This window comes from Scyliorhinus canicula, chromosome 5 (assembly GCF_902713615.1).
Source record: "Scyliorhinus canicula chromosome 5, sScyCan1.1, whole genome shotgun sequence".
In the NCBI taxonomy this organism is placed as follows: Eukaryota; Metazoa; Chordata; class Chondrichthyes; order Carcharhiniformes; family Scyliorhinidae; genus Scyliorhinus; species Scyliorhinus canicula.
In genome coordinates, this window is record NC_052150.1 from 179,193,643 (window position 1) to 179,213,684 (window position 20,042).

General features: G+C 45.8%; 1 protein-coding gene across 1 annotated transcript in view; it reads left to right on the plus strand.

Annotated features, from left to right (window-relative positions):
* Positions 1-20,042, plus strand: part of gad2 (glutamate decarboxylase 2) — a 187,990-nt gene that overhangs the window by 1,536 nt on the left and 166,412 nt on the right. Inside the window, exons 2-3 of the mRNA XM_038798155.1 lie at positions 481-540; positions 3,714-3,863. Of these exons, the coding sequence (XP_038654083.1) occupies positions 481-540; positions 3,714-3,863 (210 nt within the window). The remainder of the gene's footprint in view (positions 1-480; positions 541-3,713; positions 3,864-20,042) is intronic.

The window sequence follows — 20,042 nt, forward strand, 5'->3', positions numbered from 1 at the left end:
CTCTGAAGATTGACTGAACTATTGACAGGTAATGCCTCATTAAATCCCGTCTGTCGCCATCAAACAATGAGATGTGATTAGGCACTCAGCATCTTTTAAAAAAAAATAACCTGTAGGGGCTGTTGTTTTGATTTATTGCTTTGATAAATGACTATTTTTCAAAGGTCGCCACGATTTCTGTTAATCATAAATCTCAGTTTAACGCGCTAAAAGAAAACATCCGAGACTCGTCCGTCTCGCTGACCACTCGATGAACTCCTGCTGTTGTTCACTAACAGGTTTCAATTTGCAGTGTTTTTTTTTAAAGAGCGATTATGCACACAGCAATGATGCATCTTGTTTATAACGGGCCCCTTCAGATCAGCTTTAGTCCAGGTGGTTCAGATCAAATTGAAGTAACAGGTCTCCTGCTCCGGAATCGAGGTCGAACCAACGCTAAAAGCGGGATTTAATATATTGCTAATACTTTGTGTTTTACAGCCCCTGCCTGGTGTCAGATAGCTCAGAAGTTCACAGGCGGTATTGGAACAAAGCTTTGTGGTGAGTGTCATCTCTGTTCTCGTCGCCTTACGAGAAGCTAGGATCAATTTACCAACCCTGACGTTGATTTTATTTAATGCATTTAATTTTGTTTTGAAAAAAGCATGACAGCGGCTGACATGCCGAAGATACTGGTTTGGCAGAGTTATGGGGGGACTGTCGTCAGAATGATCCGGATTAAAATGGACGGTTGAGGTGACCTGATGGCCGCACCCTCCCTTCCGTGTCTCCACCCCGACATTAATCTACCTATTCATTTAAAAGTCTCAAACTGTCTGTCCGCTGGCCTCTTCTAGTCCAAGGCTAAACTTCCAATTCAGAATATATCGTAGGAATCAGTTGGTATTCTGGTTCGTTGAATGCCAAGATTGTTTAAAGGTTGTAGTCCCCCAAGTGGAACAGATACCTGCATTTCTCCTGTGCTGGTTGCTCCGACGGTGCCTTGTCTTTTAAGACAGAACGGCTTGTGAGCACCGTGATTGCAGCGAATTGGCTGGTTTTACATCACACATTGTGAATGCTAAAGGCTGCTGGGTTGTAAAGTGGTGACTTAACACACAGACAGCTGGGTCCCAGGCAACAGGTAGGCACGTCCAAAAGACCAAAGTGCCATATTCAGTATAAATACCCAAGCAGCCGGGCAGGTTGTGCACTGAAACTAATTGGATTTCCTTGGACTACAGCGTACTATATTCAAATCTGAAAATTATTATATTTTTGAATTTTGTAGCAGTTTACTTATGAAACGTAAATAAAAGCAAATTACTGCGGATGCTGGAATCTGAAAAACCCCCCAGAAAATACTGGACAATTTCAGCAGGTCTGACAGCATCTGTGGAGGGAGAAGGGGGCTAACGTTTCGAGTCTGGGTGACTCTTTGTCAAAGTTGCTGAGACTGCCCAGTATTTGTTTGTTTTTGTTACTTCTGAAACGTTCCACGCCATTCCATTTTAAAGTGACCGCAAGTATCATGGAAGCATTGTCAAACTGGCTGCCCAAAAGCAGAAAACTGAATAAAGTATTGAGCATTTACTAAGTCTTGACTTTAATTGGTGGTTATTTTGTTAATAAAGCAGAACCAGGTTGTTTGTCCTTCTGTAGCAATGGGTTAAAGTGCTAGAAGTCTACTGCACATGTCACCAATATAAAAATAAAAGTTAAAGCGTTGTTACCGTTCCGGCCTCAAAATGTCAGATTCCAGTGGTTGTAAACCTATGAATAAAATTGATCCTGTCCCAACAATACTGGCAAAAATAATTAAAATCGGACTACTCCTTGTATTGTTTTGACATGCTTCATCAAAGAGAGTTATGCATTGGTTTACTTCCTCATTTTTTTTTGTATTCCTGAAAATATCAGTGATGTCTCAGACAGTTTAACTAGCAGTAGACAATTTTAGACGCTAACCATCTCTGTGAGATGTTTTGAGTGCAGTCCAGTGGAAAGCGATTCTGTTCAGCATTGCGATGTCAAGATATGTTGCTTCCAATCTTGATCTGCCTAGACAGGCAAACAATCATTGAGACAAACATTCTTACACTGCCACTGCCCTACCCAGACGCATCATTACACCTCTGCTAATGCATCCAGTCACATCTATATACAGGCACTTCCCTTCCAGACAGTTATACGACCGCACTATACTCAGATACAATGTTATACAATCACAGCTCTATGCATACGCATATCTGTGCACAACTCTTACCCCAGCAAGACACACTAATACACAACCATTACTCTACCCAAACGCATCATTATATTTTTAAATACCCAACAACACAATTTTAGGCAATCACTAACTTACACTCACTCACACTTACAGTATAGCCCAAACTCACACACCAGCATGTCACTACTGCCCAGTCCCAGTAAACAAGGATGCCACTAATATCCTACTCAGACATACCCAGTATACTATTATTCTATGCAATCGCACCACTACACAATCACTGCGATCTCAAGACACGCTTGGCGACCATGATTGACATACATAATCAAATCATTGTACAAGTACTACATCCAGACTGCGAGGTAGTTGAGGCAGACATTAGTATATTTTTTTATGGGGGAAATTAGCAAATATTTGATGCACGGGACTATGAAATTAACAAATGAAAATCGCTTATTGTCACCAGTAGGCTTCAACGAAGTTACTGTGAAAAGCCCCTAGTACATACCTTGGGGAAAAACAGTTAGAGACTGTTCTAGCAAAGCACCAAGCCAGACATAATGGGCGAATAACTTTCTCCTGAGCTTTATTTTTCTATGGTCTAACTCCAGTAATAAATACAAAGCAGTACATTTACAGTTCAGGCGTTCAGTTTGTTTGCAATATATCTTTGAAAAACAAGTCTAAGAAGAAAGCATGCTTGCATTCTTTGGTTGAGTTATAGCAAACTTGATGTCACAATGAACTGCAATGCTTGTTATTTATTCTTGATGTCGACAAATATCCATTGGGACCTCCTATGTTCACGTGCTTCGACTATGGTGTGTATCATTGTGTTTATAATTGTGATCAGCAATAGTATTATTTATTAGAATGTCAGATTTCAAACTCATCACAATCAATATTATGCATAATCATATCATTCGCTTAACAAACATTCACAATTCACTTTCTATCAGCTGTGCAACACTTTGTTTTATGCTGAAATGGGCTTTATTGATATTCTTATAAACTTTGCACCATAATCTGTTTTATTCCAAATATCAGTGGCTTATAAACAAAGATAAGTTAAAATATAGTTGTTCTAACAATTAGGACACTTCCTGGGCCAATTCTGGCTCTCAGCTGAGTTAATTGGCCTCAGCTAGGATGGTGATTGAACAACAGAGTAGCTCAGAGGAAGGAGGAAAAATTAGTCTGGCTCCCCCCTCCTGATTATTATCCAGTGACTCCCACCGGAAAGTGTGTGCATGCAAAGGTCAAGTGATGACAAGATTGAGCTTAACTGGGATGCCTTCCACCATGTCCTTCACTGACATAGTCTGGGCTCAGTCATGATGACTGGCTGAGACACTGTTGAGTTGGACCACAGTGACTCATGTCCCAATCTCATTTGCTGCCTTCAAGTGAAGGGCGAGGAAACTAGCAAAAATGAAGCAGTGGCATAAAATAAATAAACTGTGAATAAATTAATGGACATTCTCTTTTTTGCTATCAATACCAGCATTCTTGTATGGTGATGGACAGAGGCCTACGGAAAGTGCTGTCAAGGAGGAAGCATCATCCTTGGGGACCAATCTGGCCTGTACCTGCAGCAAAACACCATGTGCTTGCCAGAAAGTTCAAATCAACTTTTCCATTTTGCATGCAACCGGTAAGCTAATCTATGAAAATAATGAATTATCTTCCAGTTAAATTCTTTGGCCTTGTTCTTAATTGTACTGCTGGCTACATGGATACATTCACATCATTACAATGATAGATGGTGGCTGCAAATCTGAATTGGCGTAATGTAAAAGCAAGGTAGATCCTGAATTCTGTCAGATAAGGCAAGAAGAAAGAAATGGCTAATAAGAAAGAGGAGCAGGAGTAGGCCATTCCACCGATTGAGCCTGGTCTCCCATTTAATAAGTTGATTGCTGATCTGACTGTGACCTTAACTTCACTTTCATGTCTGTCCCCCATAACCATTGACTCCCTTGTCAATCAAAAATCTATATAACTCAGCCTTCGATAAATTTAATGAGCCAACCTCCACTGTTCTCTCTGGAAGAGAATCCCAAAGCATCTTAAATCGGAGACCCCTTATTTTTAAACCCGTGTTTTAGATTTCCCCACAATAGAAGAGATCCTCCCAGCATCTACCCTATCAAGCTCCCATGAAATTGTATATGTTACAGTAAGATCACCATTCATTCTTCTAAATCCATTGTGTGTAGGCCCAACCTTTCCATGTAAAGCAAAATCCCTCATCACAGATATCAGCTGAATGAACCTTCTCTGAACTATTTCCAATGCAACTATGCCCATCTTTAAGTAAAGAGACCAGAACTGCTCATAGTACTCTAGGTGTGGTTTCACCAATGCAACATGCAGTTGTAGCAAACTTCTCTACTTTCATACACTGCCCCCTTTACAATAAAGACCAACACTGCATTTGTCTTCCCAATTTCCTGCAGGCTAACCTTTTGTGATTCATGTACAAAGACACCCTGACCCTTCTGCGTTGCAGAATTCTGTAGTATTTCTTCATTCAACTAATATTTTGCTTTTTTATTCTTCCTGCCAAAATGGACACCCTCACATTTTCCCACATTATACTCCATCTGCCAAATCCTCTTTGCAGGCACTTTGTATTCTCCTCACAACCTGTTTTCCTACCTCTCATTGTAGCATCAGATAATTGGCTACAATACAATCTGTCTCTTCAACTAATTAATTAACATAGAACATAATAGTTGAAGTCCCAGCACTGTTATTTGATTTGATTTGCTTTATTTATTATCAGGTGTACAGAGGTACAGTGAAAGTATTGTTCTGCTTACAGTCCAGGCAGATTGTTCCACACATATTTTAATAACCGATATATAAAAGATGTAGGAAGAGGATCTGTAGGGGAGAGTTCACAGAGAATCGGCACTCTCCGGCACCATCTTGGAATGTTTTTTAAAAATCCAGCTGCAGGCTGTTGTTTTCCTTTTTTGTTTAATCTTCGTCCTGCATCACCACCTTTGGCTTCTCCTTTCTCTTGTTTCTGCTCTTCTGCTCCTCCAGCTGCTGTTGTTGGACAAATTCGGGGGGGTTTCTCCCTGTTCCTAGATCCTCCATTGCCCCTTGTCTGGCCCCCGTCTCTGTGGCCCTCCATTCCCCGTCTCTGTGGCTCTCCATTAGCTACAATTTGCTTAACTGAAAATTACTCATTTATTCCAATTCTCTGTTTCCTGTTAGAGTGACAATCTTCTGTCTATGTTAATACATCACACAACACCATGGATTTGTATTTTATGTAGTAATCTTTTTACGTGGCAACTTATCAAATGTCTTTTTGGAAATCCAAATACACTACATCTCCTGGTTACCTTTTATCCATGTGGCCTGTTATAAACTCAAAGAACTCTGACAAATTTAAATACATGGGCGTGATTCAGGGGACTGAATTAAAAGTCCGCTGAATGCCACATTTAGCGGGGTGTTTCTTGGTGGCTGCAGGGCCGAGAAGCATCCCACTATGCAACGGCACTTTGCCCTTTTTTGGCCACGGGGAGTTTCTCCCCGCCCAGGTTGCAGATCAGGGCACCATTTTGACTGACAACCTCAATCACACCCTCCACCACCACTTTCAGACCCCCCCCCGCTTTATTTATCCCCATCATCACCCAACCTGCGGAGGCCCCATGTAACCCCCCCATCCCCCTCTCTACTTGGCAAGGCCCCCCGATCCCCCAGGCCAGCCCTTGGAAGTGGCAACCTGGCACGGGAGTATCGCTGGCACGACCAGCCTGGCATCCTGGCAGTGCCCCTGGCACTCAGGCAGTTTCTATTGGCACTGCCAGGGGTACTGCCAGACTAACAGTGCCAGCTGAGAGTCAGAGTGCCACCCTGCCCTGCCCCCGACCACTCAGGGATCTCCGATGGCCTGGGAGACCCCCAGATGCTGTTACTCCTGGTCCTGAATGTAAGGCTCATTGCGATACAGTATTCAGATCTGGTCTCATCCAGCGAGGGCGAGATCCAGATTGCGGCAGGGGGAGCGGGTCAGGTAAGTCACGATCGGCACCAGCACAGAGTCCAATTTATGGCTCACGCGAGATTCACCCGTTGTGCCCAGATCCACTCCAGTGCAATGGGGTCACTGAATTGCATTCATGATTTCCCTTTCACAAAACCATGAAGACTCTGCCTGGTTGTATTATTATTTTCTATATGTCTTATCATTTACATACTTCATAATGGATTCTAAATCATTCCCAATGTATATATATTAGACTAACAGGCCTATGGTTTCCTGATTTGTGTCCTCTTTCTTAGATGAATAAAGGTGCTACATTTGCAGTTTTCCAAAATACTTGAAACTTACCAGAAACTAGAAAATGTAATATTACAACCATTATCTCTGCAGCAACTTCCAATAAGACTAATAATAATCAGGGGGCATAGATTTAAGGTAAGGGGCAAGAGATTTAGAAGGGATGTGGGGGACAAACCTTTTCATCCAGGGGGTGGCGGGGATCTGGAACTCACTTCCTGAAAGGCTGCTAGAGACAGGAACCCTCACAATATTTAAGAGGCATTTAGATGAACACTTGAAATGTCATAACATACAAGGCTACAGAGCAAGTGCTGGTAAATGGAATTAGAATAGATAGGTGCTTGATGGCTGATGCAGATACAATGGGCCAACGGGCCTCTTTCTGTGCTGTAAAACTCAATGACTCTATGATGAGTGATTGTTTCAAATTCCTCCCTTCTTTGTGCCTTTTGATTTTCTACCATACATGGAATGCTTTCAGTGTCTTCTACTTTAAAAAAATACAAAATACTTGTTCAAAGTCTCTATTATTTCCTTCTTTGCCATAATTAATTCCCCAGTCTCATTCTCTAAGTGACCAATGCTCACTTTAGCTATCTTGTCCCTTTTATATACTTTTAAGCTTTTATTCTCTGTTTTTATATTTCTTTCTGATTTTTCCTCATACTCCAATTTCTCCCCCATTACTATTCCTTTATCCTTTCCTGATTTATAAAATGTTTTCAATCTTCTGGCCCACCACTACTCTTCGAAGCATTATACATAGTTTCTTTCAATTTAATACCATCCTTAACTTCTTTAGTTAGTTATAGATGGTGTATTCTTCTCTTCGTGTCTTTCTTTCTGAATTGAATTACATTTTTTTGAGAGTTATGAAATATCTCTTTAAATGTCTGCCACTGCTTCTCTGCTTCTTGCCTTTAGACCTATTTTTTCCATTCGACATCAGCCAACTCAGTCTTTATACCCTTGAAATTGCCTTTATTTACGTTTAAGATCCAAATTTTAGATCCAAATTTCTCACCCTCAAACAGGCTGTGAAATTCTTTTTTTTTTTTTTTTAATAAATTTAGAGTACCCAATTATTTTTTCCAATTAAGGGGCAATTTAGTGTGGCCAATTCACCTAACCTGCACATCTTTTGGGTTGTGGGGGCGAAACCCACGCAGACACGGGGAGAATGTGCAAACTCCACACGAACAGTGACCCAGGGCCGGGATTCGAACCCGGGTCCTCAGCGCCGTAGGCAGCAATGCTAACCATTGTGCCACCGTGCTGCCCAGGCTGTGAAATTCTACCGTGTTATTGTCACTCTTACATGGACTCTTTGCATGTGGTTATCAATTCCTGTCACACCTTGGTTATCATTACCTGTATTACTACCCTGGACTTGCCTTTCTGTTTCCCTTTAACTTTCCAAATTTCTTCTCACATGAACCACCCCTCCTCCCCTACAATTTAGTTTAAAGCCATCCCTACAGCCCATGTTATGTGGATCGCTGAGACACTGGCCCTAGCATGGTTCAGTTGAAGAATATCCCAGTTCAAGGAAATTTGACTCCAAATTGATGAGCTAGAGTCAGAGCTTCAGACACTTGGAGACATCAGGGTCAGGGAAAGTTACCTGGATGCTTTGTTCCAGGAGAAAATCACATCCCTTAGATTGGCTGCTCCCTCCTTCCCCACAACAAAACCACTTCTGCAATGCTAGTCATTGAGCCATGCAATCAACTCTCTGATTTTAATTACCCTATGTCAATTTGATCATCGTTCAGATAATAATCCAGAGATTATTACCTTTATGGTTCTGCTTTTTAACTTAGTCCCTAGTTGCTCATACTGCTGCAGCAGAACATCTTTCTTAGTCTTACCTATGTCGTTGGTACCCACTTGTCAATGAAAACTGGATCCTTCCCACACACTCCAAGTTCCTTTTAGGCCAAGAAGTTGCCAGAACCATATCTGTTGGACAATTGCAAGAGCACAGGCTCCTCCATTGTCAATTCTCAGATCTGCCTTACTCATAGTGACATCCTTCTGTCCCTGACCATAGAACATATCTGAATCACCCAGCCTCAACTTGAAGCCATATTTCCTCGAACTGCAGACATGGTTGCCATGGTTCACATTGGCCTATGTGCTCACCGCCTAGCGGCATTAAGAACTCCACGTTTTAGAGCAATGACATACAATTTCTTTGCAACATTTTACAAACCATAACTCTATCGCTCGCCATACTCCGAACAGAACCTAACCCCAGCCCTAATGAATTTTAACCCTAATCCATAACTCTAATCCTAACCTTAACTCCAACCCTGATCCTAATCCCTAACCATAACCAGAATCCTAACTCTTACACCTAACCCTAACACCTAACCCTTGCACTAACCCCTAACCCAAATAGAACCCTAACCCTAATGAATCACACCCCTAATCCTAACCCCAACCCAAATGAGCCCTAACCCTAATCTGAACCCTAACCCTAACTCTAACCTGAACCCTAACCCGAATGAACTCTAAGCCATAACCCTAACTTTAACCCACTCTCTGGACCAGTAATTTGGAATTCCAAGTCTGAGGCCATGTTTGAAAGCTATCAGTTACTAGATTGAGACTAGCTGAATTCAATTTGTTCAGCAATATTAATTTTTTTTATAAATGTTTTTATTCAGTTTTCATATTTTATATTGAACAAATTACAAATTGTTAGGAGAGAAAAAAAAAACAAAAAAAACAAACAAACACGCAAAAATTAACATACATATTTACAGGTAAGCATCTTCGTAGTAGTAACTGCGCCCGCCCCCCCCCCCCCCCCCCCCTCAACATGTTTATTTAGTTTGGTTTTGGGCCTTAGCCAGCCATCGAACCCCCGTACCGAACCTGTAGCCCCCCCCCCCTCCCGCTACCTTCCCCCGACTATTCTTCCTCCCGTACATTGGCCACAAATAGGTCCCGGAACAGTTGCATGAATGGCTCCCACGTTCTGCGGAAGCCGTCGTCCGACCCTCGGATGGCAAATTTGATTTTCTCCATTTGGAGAGATTCCGAGAGGTCGGACAGCCAGTCCGCAGCTCTGGGCGGTGCTGCTGACCGCCAGCCAAACAGGATTCTACGGCGGGCGATCAGGGAGGCAAAGGCAAGGGCGTCCGCCCTCCTCCCCAGGAATAGGTCTGGCTGTTCTGAAACCCCGAAGACCGCCACTATCGGGCATGGCTCCACCCTCACTCCCACCACTTTGGACATAACCTCGAAGAAGGCTGTCCAGTACTCCACGAGTCTGGGGCAAGACCAGAACATGTGGGCGTGGTTGGCCGGGCCTCTTTGGCACCGTTCACATCTGTCTTCCACCTCCGGGAAGAACCTACTCATACGGGTTCTTGTTAAGTGGGCTCTATGTACCACTTTTAGTTGCGTCAGGCTGAGCCTTGCGCACGTGGAGGTGGAGTTGATTCAGCAATATTAATGACCATCGGCATCTTTCCATCTACATAAGATGATAGACGTGCAGCAAATACATATATGATGGAATAGTTTCATATGGTGAAGGCTGATGAGACCAGTCACTCAGAGACAGGCTCTGCCATGAGTAGCACATATAAAGTTGTTACGAGGTGTCATTGTGAGTTGTATTCGGCGTGGGCCCTTGTTTTCAAGGAATACGCTACAGACAATGGAGATGAAAGTTGTTCACCTTCCTTTCTTGACAGTTGTAAGTCGCCCATGCTTCACTGGTGTACAACAAGGTACAACAGGTCTCGTAAACCAACATCTTGATCCTAATATATTAGTCTATGCACGCTTCATGAGTCGGCCAAAATTGGTAGCTGCTTTCCTGTGTGTGAAATTTTAACAGGTGTTCTATTATCGGGATATTTGGCCGAGACATTTAAACATAGTTAATTAATAATTAAAATATCTGGAATAAAATGCTAATATTCATAATGGTGTCCATGAAACCAGTGGATTACCCTAAAAACTCATCTATTCCATTCATGTACCTTAGGGAAGGTAATCAACCCTTTTTGCTCGGTTTGGCCCATATGTGACTTCAGGTGCACAGCAATGTTGTTGTCTCTTAGCAGCCCATTGAAATGGCCTAGGAATGGATTTGGTTGTACCAAAACTGCGATGACAGACTATAGTGAGAATAAAACTGAGCAACTCACCTGGTATCAATCTAGGCACTGGATTCAATTACAACAAAAACATATACAGCTACAATGACCTTGTGTAGTCCTCCTCACTTGCATCTGGGACTTGTGTCAAAAGTTAAAGACTTGTCCCACAGACTAGCCAATAGGATAGTATCTGAGGCCCAACTATCTTCATCAATTACCTTCCTTCCATCACAGAGTCCAAAGTGGGGATGTTTGGAGATGACTGCACAATGTTCAGCAACATTTGCAACTCTTCATGTACTGAAGCAGTCCATGTCCAAATGCAGCAAGACCTGGACAATGTACAGGCTTGGGCTAAAAAGTGGCAAGTAACATTCGTGCCACACAAGTGCCAGGTAATCTGCAACAAGGGAGAATCTAACTATTGCCCATTAACATTCAATGGAATTACCATCACTGAATCCCCCACTATCACCATCCTGGGGGTTATCAATGACCAGAAACTGAACTGGACTAGACATATAAATACTATGACTAACAGAGCCGGTCAGAGGCTAGAAATCCTGCAGCAAGTAACTCTCCACCTGACCCCCCCCAAAGTCTGTTCACCATCTACAAGTCACAAGTCAGGAGTGTGATGGAATACTCTACACTTGCCTGGATGAGTGCAACTCCAACAACACTCAAGAAGCCCAACACCATCCAATGCAAAGTAGCCTGCTTGATTGTTATCTCTTCCACAAGCGTTCAATCCCTCTACCACCGATGAATAATGACAGCCGTGTGTACCATCTACAAGATGCACTACAGGAAATCATCAAGGTTCCTTATGCAGCACCTTCCAAACCCACAGCCATGAGCATTTAAAAGGACAAGGGCAGCAGATACCTGGAAAATGTCATTACTTGGAAGTTCCCCTCCAAGACACTCACCATCCTGACTTGGAGATATATCACTGTTCCTTAATTGTCACTGGGTTAAAATCCTGGAACTCCCTCCCTAACATCACATTGGGTGTACCTGCACCACAAGGACTGCAGTGGTTCACAAAGGCAGCTCACCAACACCTTCTTGAGTGCAACTAGGGAAGCACAATAAATGCTTGCCGAGCCAGTGATGTCCATATCCTGTAAATTAATTTTGAAAAAAAATCATGCCTTCGAGCCACTGTCCCAGCCTTTTCCATGGCCATCCCTGGATATGTCCTGTCCCTCTGGCAGGACTGATCAAACAGAGGTAGGAGCACAACAGTGTTCAGTTGGAAGAGAGTGGCCCTGGGTATCTTCAACATCGACCTCAGTATGAAGAAAGAACTTTCTCTCCAGAAGGCCTGTGAGATCATCAATACTGTCATGGACAGCGTCTATCACAGTTATTTTAGTGAGAATGAGGCCAAGTAGGTTTAGTCCTATGCTGGAAAGCTCATCACTTGTCACAGATCCCATCCCAGAGGCCTCAACCAGCTCAGTCAATATAGTATTACTCAGCTACACTTGGTAATGGACAATGAAGTCCCCCACTCAGTGGGCATTCTGTACCCTTGCCACTCTCAATGCTTCTTCCAACTGGTTTTCAGCATGGAGTTGCATTAGCTGAGGCTGCAGTGAGTAACATCTGCAACAATTTGCCAAGGTTATTCGACAGCACATCCGAAAACCATAATCGCAGAACGCAATGATTCAAGAAGGCAGCTCACTACCACCTTCTCAAGGCCAATTAGGGTTGAACAATAAATGCTGGGCTCACATCCCATGCCCTGGGCAGAATGTTCTTATATTTTCTCGTGGTGACAGGCCCTGACTGAAAACCGACGTGTAGCTCTCCGGCTGCACAGCCGTGTTTTCAGCCCAGATTTTCAGACACTGAGAAAAAAATGAGTGGGCAGAGTTTACTCCATCAGTCTGGCAGGGCAGGGCCTGATAGAGCCGGCAAAGCTGGCTCCACAGGGCACTATCTGTCCGGTGTGTCCATTATTCTGCAATGGGAGGTGGAATAATGTGGAGGAGGGAGGGCCTTTAAACAGATATGAATGTATTAAAATGTATTTAAATGCGGCTCCCATCGAAAGAGCGTTCCCACCGGAACCTCGTTACATCACCGACGAGGGGCTGGGAGGGGCGGAGAAAGCCATGGAATGCAATCTCGCTGATGATACACACAGGCACAAAATCACCCCCACTGTCTTAACCACCTTGTCACCCAGGATGCGGTGATCTATTCACCATTAGCACCACAGAGCACAGTGGGTAGCACCGTTGCTTCACAGCCCCAGGGTCCCAGGTTCAATTCCAGGCTTGTGGGGAGTCTGCATGTTCTCCCCGTGTCTGCTTGGGTTTCCTCCTGGTGCTCCGGTTTTCTCCCACAAGTCCCGAAAGACGTGTTGTTAGGTAATTTGGACATTCTGAATTCTCCCTCTGTGTACCCGAACAGGAGCCGGAATGTGGTGACTAGGGGCTTTTCCCAGTAACTTCATTGCAGTGTTGAAAGCCTACTTATGAAAATAAAGATTATTATTATCAGAAGTGAAAACAATTAGGAATAAGGTTATTATTTAATTTGCTGAAAATTAATGTTAATTTTGCTGACACACATTCAGTAATTCCAGAACTTTAAGTGAACCAGCTGGGTGTATAGAAAATGTTCAACCAGGAGGCAAAAATATATTTAAATAATATCCTGAAAGAGTCAATGAATAAAAGGGGGAAAAAATTATATTTTGACCCATTAAATGCTCTGTGGTGAAAGTATACCTAGAACAGTGGGAGAAAACAGCAAGTACCTTGAAAATCACTGAACCACTAATTAATTTAAGTCCCTATTTACAGCCCTTATTTAATTCTGAATGAGAATTAATGGACTCTCATAGCTAGTGAATAGCCTTGAGTGTTTCTTGTTTATAGAAGTTCACCACAAATCCTCATTACAATTCATTTATTGATTAATGTCAAGGCACTAACCTCTAACAATATGATTCTGTACTTTGTTTTGAAAATGGAGTGATACTGTCATTAGAGGGATCCCATTTCAATGAACAGATAAGGGAGTCATTGCAATATCAAAGATTTTTGTTTAGTCGACAACGACATAATTTGGTTCCCCCGTAAAATTCCGCAGATAGGCTCTCACCTGCCCCAAACTTTCCACAATTTCATGGGGAGGGAGGTGAGGTTTAGAGTGGCCTTGCCAGCCTTGCTCCTGTCAAGGTCCTTAAGTTGCCACTTGCTGGCAATTTAAGGGCTGTTTCCCACCGCCCGCAGTTTTGCGGGCAGAGGGAGTGGCTCGAGGATGGGGGAGATGCTCAGCAGTCTGACTCCGGCCTCAAGGGTTTTTAGGGGGGGGTGAGTTGGTTGACATGGAGAGGGGAATGAAGGCCAACACCACCATTAGCGTCCTCTCTCTGCTTGATGTTGCCATCGCAACCCCTCAATCCCCCTCCCCACATTATTTTCTCATTTATTAATTAATTTTTCCATTTTAAGCTGTACATTCACAGTGCACAATACAATCTTCATAACAGCTTCTGGAGGAAGGGGAAATTATTCAGTTCTTGAGTGAAGGAAGCACTGAAATTTTGTACCATGTATCATTCTTCAAAATTCAGATCAACAATTCTGTCTAAATATGTCCTCAGATGATGGTAGAAATCTGATTGAAAAATCCTGGGGATAGTGTCAGTAGCGTAAAAGGGGCAGATACAGGATATTTATGGTATTTTCTCGGTTGGCTTCAGAGCGGTCAGAATGATAAGTTGTATTAGCTACAGAGTTGAATTGCTTTGTAAAAGGAGTGCTTTCTTTGTAGTCACTTCCCTGACATCAGTTGATTGCTCTGATTAAGTATCCTGAGGGAATCAGCTTTGGGCTTCCAATTTCACTTATGTTGTCACATTGTCTGCTGTATGCAGTGTAATGAAAGAAAGATTAAACCTATATTTATACAGCACATTCATCATGGCTGAAATTCTCTCACCGTTCGATGTAGGCGGGATTCTCTGGTTCCACTGGCATCGCAGCCCTGCCTGTACGTTTCCCTATGTCGTAGGGTAGTTTCATTGACAAGTGACAGGAATAGAGAATCCTACTCTCAGTGAACAGGGCAGAAAATGTATCCGTCCTCGCAAGCAGTGGCAGCAGGGTGGAGCACGCAATGGAGAATCCAGCCCCATGCATCAAATCACTTTACAGCCAATTAAATACTTTTGAGTTGTAGGCATTGCTCAAATGGGTAGCAGGGTAGCATGGTGGTTAGCATAAATGCTTCACAGCTCCAGGGTCCCAGGTTCAATTCCCGGCTGGGTCACTGTCTGTGTGGAGTCTGCACGTCCTCCCCCTGTGTGCGTGGGTTTCCTCCGGGTGCTCCGGTTTCCTCCCACAGTCCAAAGATGTGCGGGTTAGGTGGATTGGCCGTGCTAAATTGCCCGTAGTGGCCTAATAAAAGTAAGGCTAAGGGGGGGTTGTTGGGTTACGGGTATAGGGTGGATACGTGGGTTTGAGTAGGGTGATCATGGCTCGGCACAACATTGAGGGCCGAAGGGCCTGTTCTGTGCTGTACTGTTCTATGTTCTATGTTCTATGTTCTAAATATAGGCAATGTTATCAAATGGTGGAGCAAACCCGAGAGGCTGGATGGCAGACTCCTGCTTCTAATATGCATGTTCATATGCATTATGGGTGGTTGAGAAGAGGTGGGCTAGATGGCTTTGTCATCCATCATTATCTTTGAACAGAGGGAATCGTGGCTGAAGTTTTGTTGATTTTGTTGTTTCTGAAAATTTACTGTGAACAGACTTTGGGATGAAAGTGCTAGAGCTCAAGTGCATAACCTGGTCATCCTGAATCAGAAAGATAGGTGGGATTCTCTGTTGTCAATCCGTCCTGTTACCGTTGCTAGCGAGGATGGAAAACCTGGCGAAGCGTTCGCTGGTGATGGGACTTTCTTCTCCAGCTGCTGACGATGGAAATTGCATTTGAAGCCACCCCACACCACTGGGAAACCCAGGGGCAGGGGTACATTCCCACGGGATCTGAAAATGCCGCTGCCAGCAAATGGCTAGAGAATTCCGGCCACGGTTCTCAAGAGGAATTTCCAATGACTTCAATGCTGTCCTTTAGTCTACCCAGCTATTATCCTACTGTATCTTGGTGCTTTTCTGTGCTTTTTTTAGGAATGAAATAGTATGGTAAAGTTGTGTTACATAGTAGATATTGAAAATATATTGTAGTGACAAGCAGCAAATAGCCTTCAGATCTGCTGATCAAGAAAACACAGTTAAAATTATGAACAATTCAGCCTTTTTCCTCTGGCCCCTTAAGAGTTGTGTTGCCGTGAGATACCAAAGTATTCCAACGGTTCTCACTGACATTGAAAACCTATATTCTTCAATCATTTCACTTTGGTGCTCAGGACTGATTTGATCTTTCTACCCTGAGATTTTTGATAAAGTAGAATACAATTAAACCCTTTCTGTGAAATAATTATGTTGAATAATATCATGCATCCAGGCAGGAAAAAGTTCTCTAATTCGTCTACAGATTTTGTGCAGTTTATCTGGATTGCAAGTATTTAAAAAAAAAATTTTTTATTGAAATTTTTGAAAAATGTATAACAACAGAACAATAATAATAACATTAATAAACACCCCCCAGACCCGTAACAACACATATAATGAACCCCGCCAAACCCAATAAACAACAAACCCCCCCCCCCCGGGTTGCTGCTGACCTAGTTCCCTCTCGTTGAGCCAGAAAGTCGAGGAAAGGCTGCCACCGCCGAAAGAACCCTTGTACCGACCCCCTCAGGGCGAATTTGACCTTCTCCAGCTTAATGAATCCTGCCATGTCATTGATCCAGGTCTCCACGCTTGGGGGTCTCGCATCTTTCCATTGCAACAAGATCCTCCGCCGGGCTACTAGGAACGCAAAGGCCAAAACACTGGCCTCTTTCACCTCCTGCACTCCTGGCTCCACCCCAACCCCAAATATCGCGAGTCCCCAGCCCGGCTTGACCCTGGACCCTACCACCCTCAACACCGTCCTCGCCACCCCTTGCCAGAATTCCCCCAGTGCCGGGCATGCCCAAAACATATGGGCATGGTTTGCTGGGCTCCGCGCGAACACCTAATGCACCTGTCCTCACCCCCAAAAAACCTGCTCATCCTCGTCCCGGACATATGGGCCCTGTGCAGTACCTTGAACTGGATGAGGCTAAGCCTCGCACATGAAGAGGAGGAGTTCACCCTCTCCAGGGCGTTAGCCCATGTCCCCTCCTCAATCTGCTCCCCCAGCTCCACTTCCCACTTAGCCTTCAGCTCCTCTACCGATGCCTCCTCCACCTCCTGCATTACCTGGTAGATGTCAGACACCTTCCCATCCCCGGCCCACACCCCCGAAAGCACCCTATCCCTTACCCCCCATGGGGGCAGCAAAGGGAACCCCTTCACCTGCCACCTAGCAAACGCCTTGACCTGAAGGTACCTAAACATATTCCCTGGGGGGAGCTCAAACTTCTCCTCCAGCTCACCCAGGCTCACAAACCTCCCGTCAATGAACAGGTCTCCCAACTTCCTTATGCCCGCCCTGTGCCACCCCAGGAACCCGCCATCAATGTTCCCTGAGACAAAGCAGTGGTTCCCCCGCAGCGGGGCCTCCACCGAGCCCCCCACTTCCCCCCTGTGTCGCCTCCACTGCCCCCAAATCTTGAGGGTAGCCGCCACCACCGGGCTCGTAGTGTACCTCGTTGGAGGGAGCGGCAACGGCGCCGTTACCAGTGCCTTCAGGCTCGTGCCTCCACAGGACGCCATCTCCATCCGTTTCCATGCTGCCCCCTCCCCATCCATTACCCACTTGCGTACCATCGAGACATTAGCCACCCAATAGTACCCAGAGAGGTTTGGCAGCGCCAGCCCCCCCTCTATCTCTGCCCCACTCCAAAAAGACCCTCCTCACCCTCAGATTCCGTGCGCCCAAACAAATCCCGTGATGCTGCTGTTCACTCTCCTAAAAAAGGCCCTCGGAATGAAAATGGGGAGGCACTGAAATAAAAGCAAAAACCTCGGGAGCACCGTCATTTTAATGGACTATACTCTACCCGCCAACGACAGCGGCAGCATGTCCCAAATTTTAAACTCCTCCTCCATCTGCTCCGCCAACCTAGTAAAATTAAGCTTATGCAAAGTCCCCCAACTCCTAGCCACCTGAACCCTCAGGTACCTAAAACTCCTCACTGCCCTTTTTAGTGGGAGCCTACCAATCCCCTCCTCCTGATCTCCCGGGTGTACAACAAACAGCTCGCTCTTGCCCAGGTTCAACTTGTAGCCCGAGAAACTCCCAAACTCAGCAAGAATCTCCATCACCTCCGGCATTCCCCCCACCGGGTCTGCTACATACAGCAGCAAGTCATCTGCGTACAGCGACACTCGGTGCTCCTCCCCACCCTGCACAAGACCCCTCCACCTCCCCGACTCCCTGAGCGCCATGGCCAGAGGCTCAATTGCCAACGCAAAAAGCAAGGGGGACAGGGGGCACCCCTGCCTCGTTCCACGGTGGAGCCTGAAGTACTCGGACCTCCTCCCATTTGTCGCTACACTCACCATCGGGGCCTCGTACAGCAACCTCACCCATTTAATAAACCCCACCCCAAACCCGAACCTCTCTAACACCTCCCACAAGTACCCCCACTCAACCCTATCAAAGGCCTTCTCCGCATCCAATGCCACCACAATCTCCGCCTCTCCTTCTGCCGCCGGCTTCATTATCACATTTAGCAGCCTTCGCACGTTAGTGTTCAGCTGCCTCCCCTTCACAAAACCCGTCTGATCTTCATGTATCACCCCCGGCACACAGTCTTCTATTCTAGTGGCTAAGATCTTCGCCAGCAACTTGGCGTCCACATTCAGCAGTGAAATTGGCCTATTTGATCCACACTGCAAGGGGTCCTTATCACGCTTCAGGATCAGGGAAATCAGCCCCCGTGACATCATCGGGGGCAAAACACCCCCCTCCCATGCCTCGTTAAAGGTCCGAACCAGCAGGGGGCCCAACAGGTCCACATATTTTTTATAAAATTCAACCGGAAACCCATCCGGTCCCGGCGCCTTCCCCAACTGCATGTGGCCAATCCCTCTAACCAGCTCCTCCAACTCGATCGGCGCCCCCAGTCCCTCCACCTGCTCTTCCTGCACCCTTGGAAAACGCAGCCTGTTCAAAAAGCTCTCCATTCCTCCCCCCCCCCACCCCCAGCCGCGTCCCGCTTGCGGAGCTGATGCGCCAGCATCCTGCTCGCCTTCTCTCCATATTCGTAGACCGCTCCCTGCGCCTCCCTCCACTGTGTCTCCGCCTTTCTGGTGGTCAATAAATCAAACTTGGCCTGCAGGCTACGCCGCTCCCCCAACAATCCATCCTCCGGGGCCTCCGCATACCTCCTATCTACACTCAGCAGCTCCCCCACCAGTCTCTCCCTCTCCCTCCTCTCCCCCCTCTCCCTATGGGCTCGGATGGAAATCAGCTCCCCCCTAATCACTGCCTTCAGAGCCTCCCACACCACCCCCACCCGGACCTCCCCAGTATCATTGGCCTCGAGGTACCTCTCAATACATCCCCGGACCCTCCTGCACACCTCCTCATCAGCCAACAACCCCACGTCCAGACGCCAAAGCGGGCTATTCGGTATCCTCCACCCTCGGGACCAGCCCCCTACTCAGGACAAAAAAATCAATAGGGGGATAAACCCTGTGCACGTGGGAGAAAAAAGAGTACTCCCAAGCCCTCGGCCTCCCAAACCTCCAGGGATCCACCCCTCCCATCTGGTCCATAAACCCTCTCAACACCTTGGCCGCCGCCGGCCTCCTGCCTGTCCTAGAACTAGACCAATCCAGTGGGGGTCCAGCACCGTATTGAAGTCCCCCCCCATGATCAGGCCCCCCGCCTCCAGGTCAGGAATGCGGCCCAACATACGCCTCATGAAACCAGCATCATCCCAATTTGGGGCATATATATTTAGCAACACCACCCTCTCCCCCTGCAGCTTACTGCTCACCATCACATATCTGCCGCCACTATCAGCCACCACCTCAGACGCCTCAAACGCCATCCTCTTCCCCACCAGGATCGCCACCCCACGGTTCTTCGCGTCGAGCCCTGAATGGAAAACCTGCCCCACCCACCCCTTCTGCAGACGAACCTGGTCCGCCACCTTCAGGTGAGTCTCCTGAAGCATGGCCACGTCCGCCTTCAGCCCCTTCAGATGCAAAAACACCCGGGCCTGCTTAACCGGCCCATTCAGCCCCCTCACGTTCCACGTGATCAGCTGGATCAGGGGGCACCCCGCCCCCCGCCGACTGGCCATAGCCCATCGACTGCTCACCCCTGGCCAGCAGCCCCCACTCGGCCTGTTTCCCATGGCGATA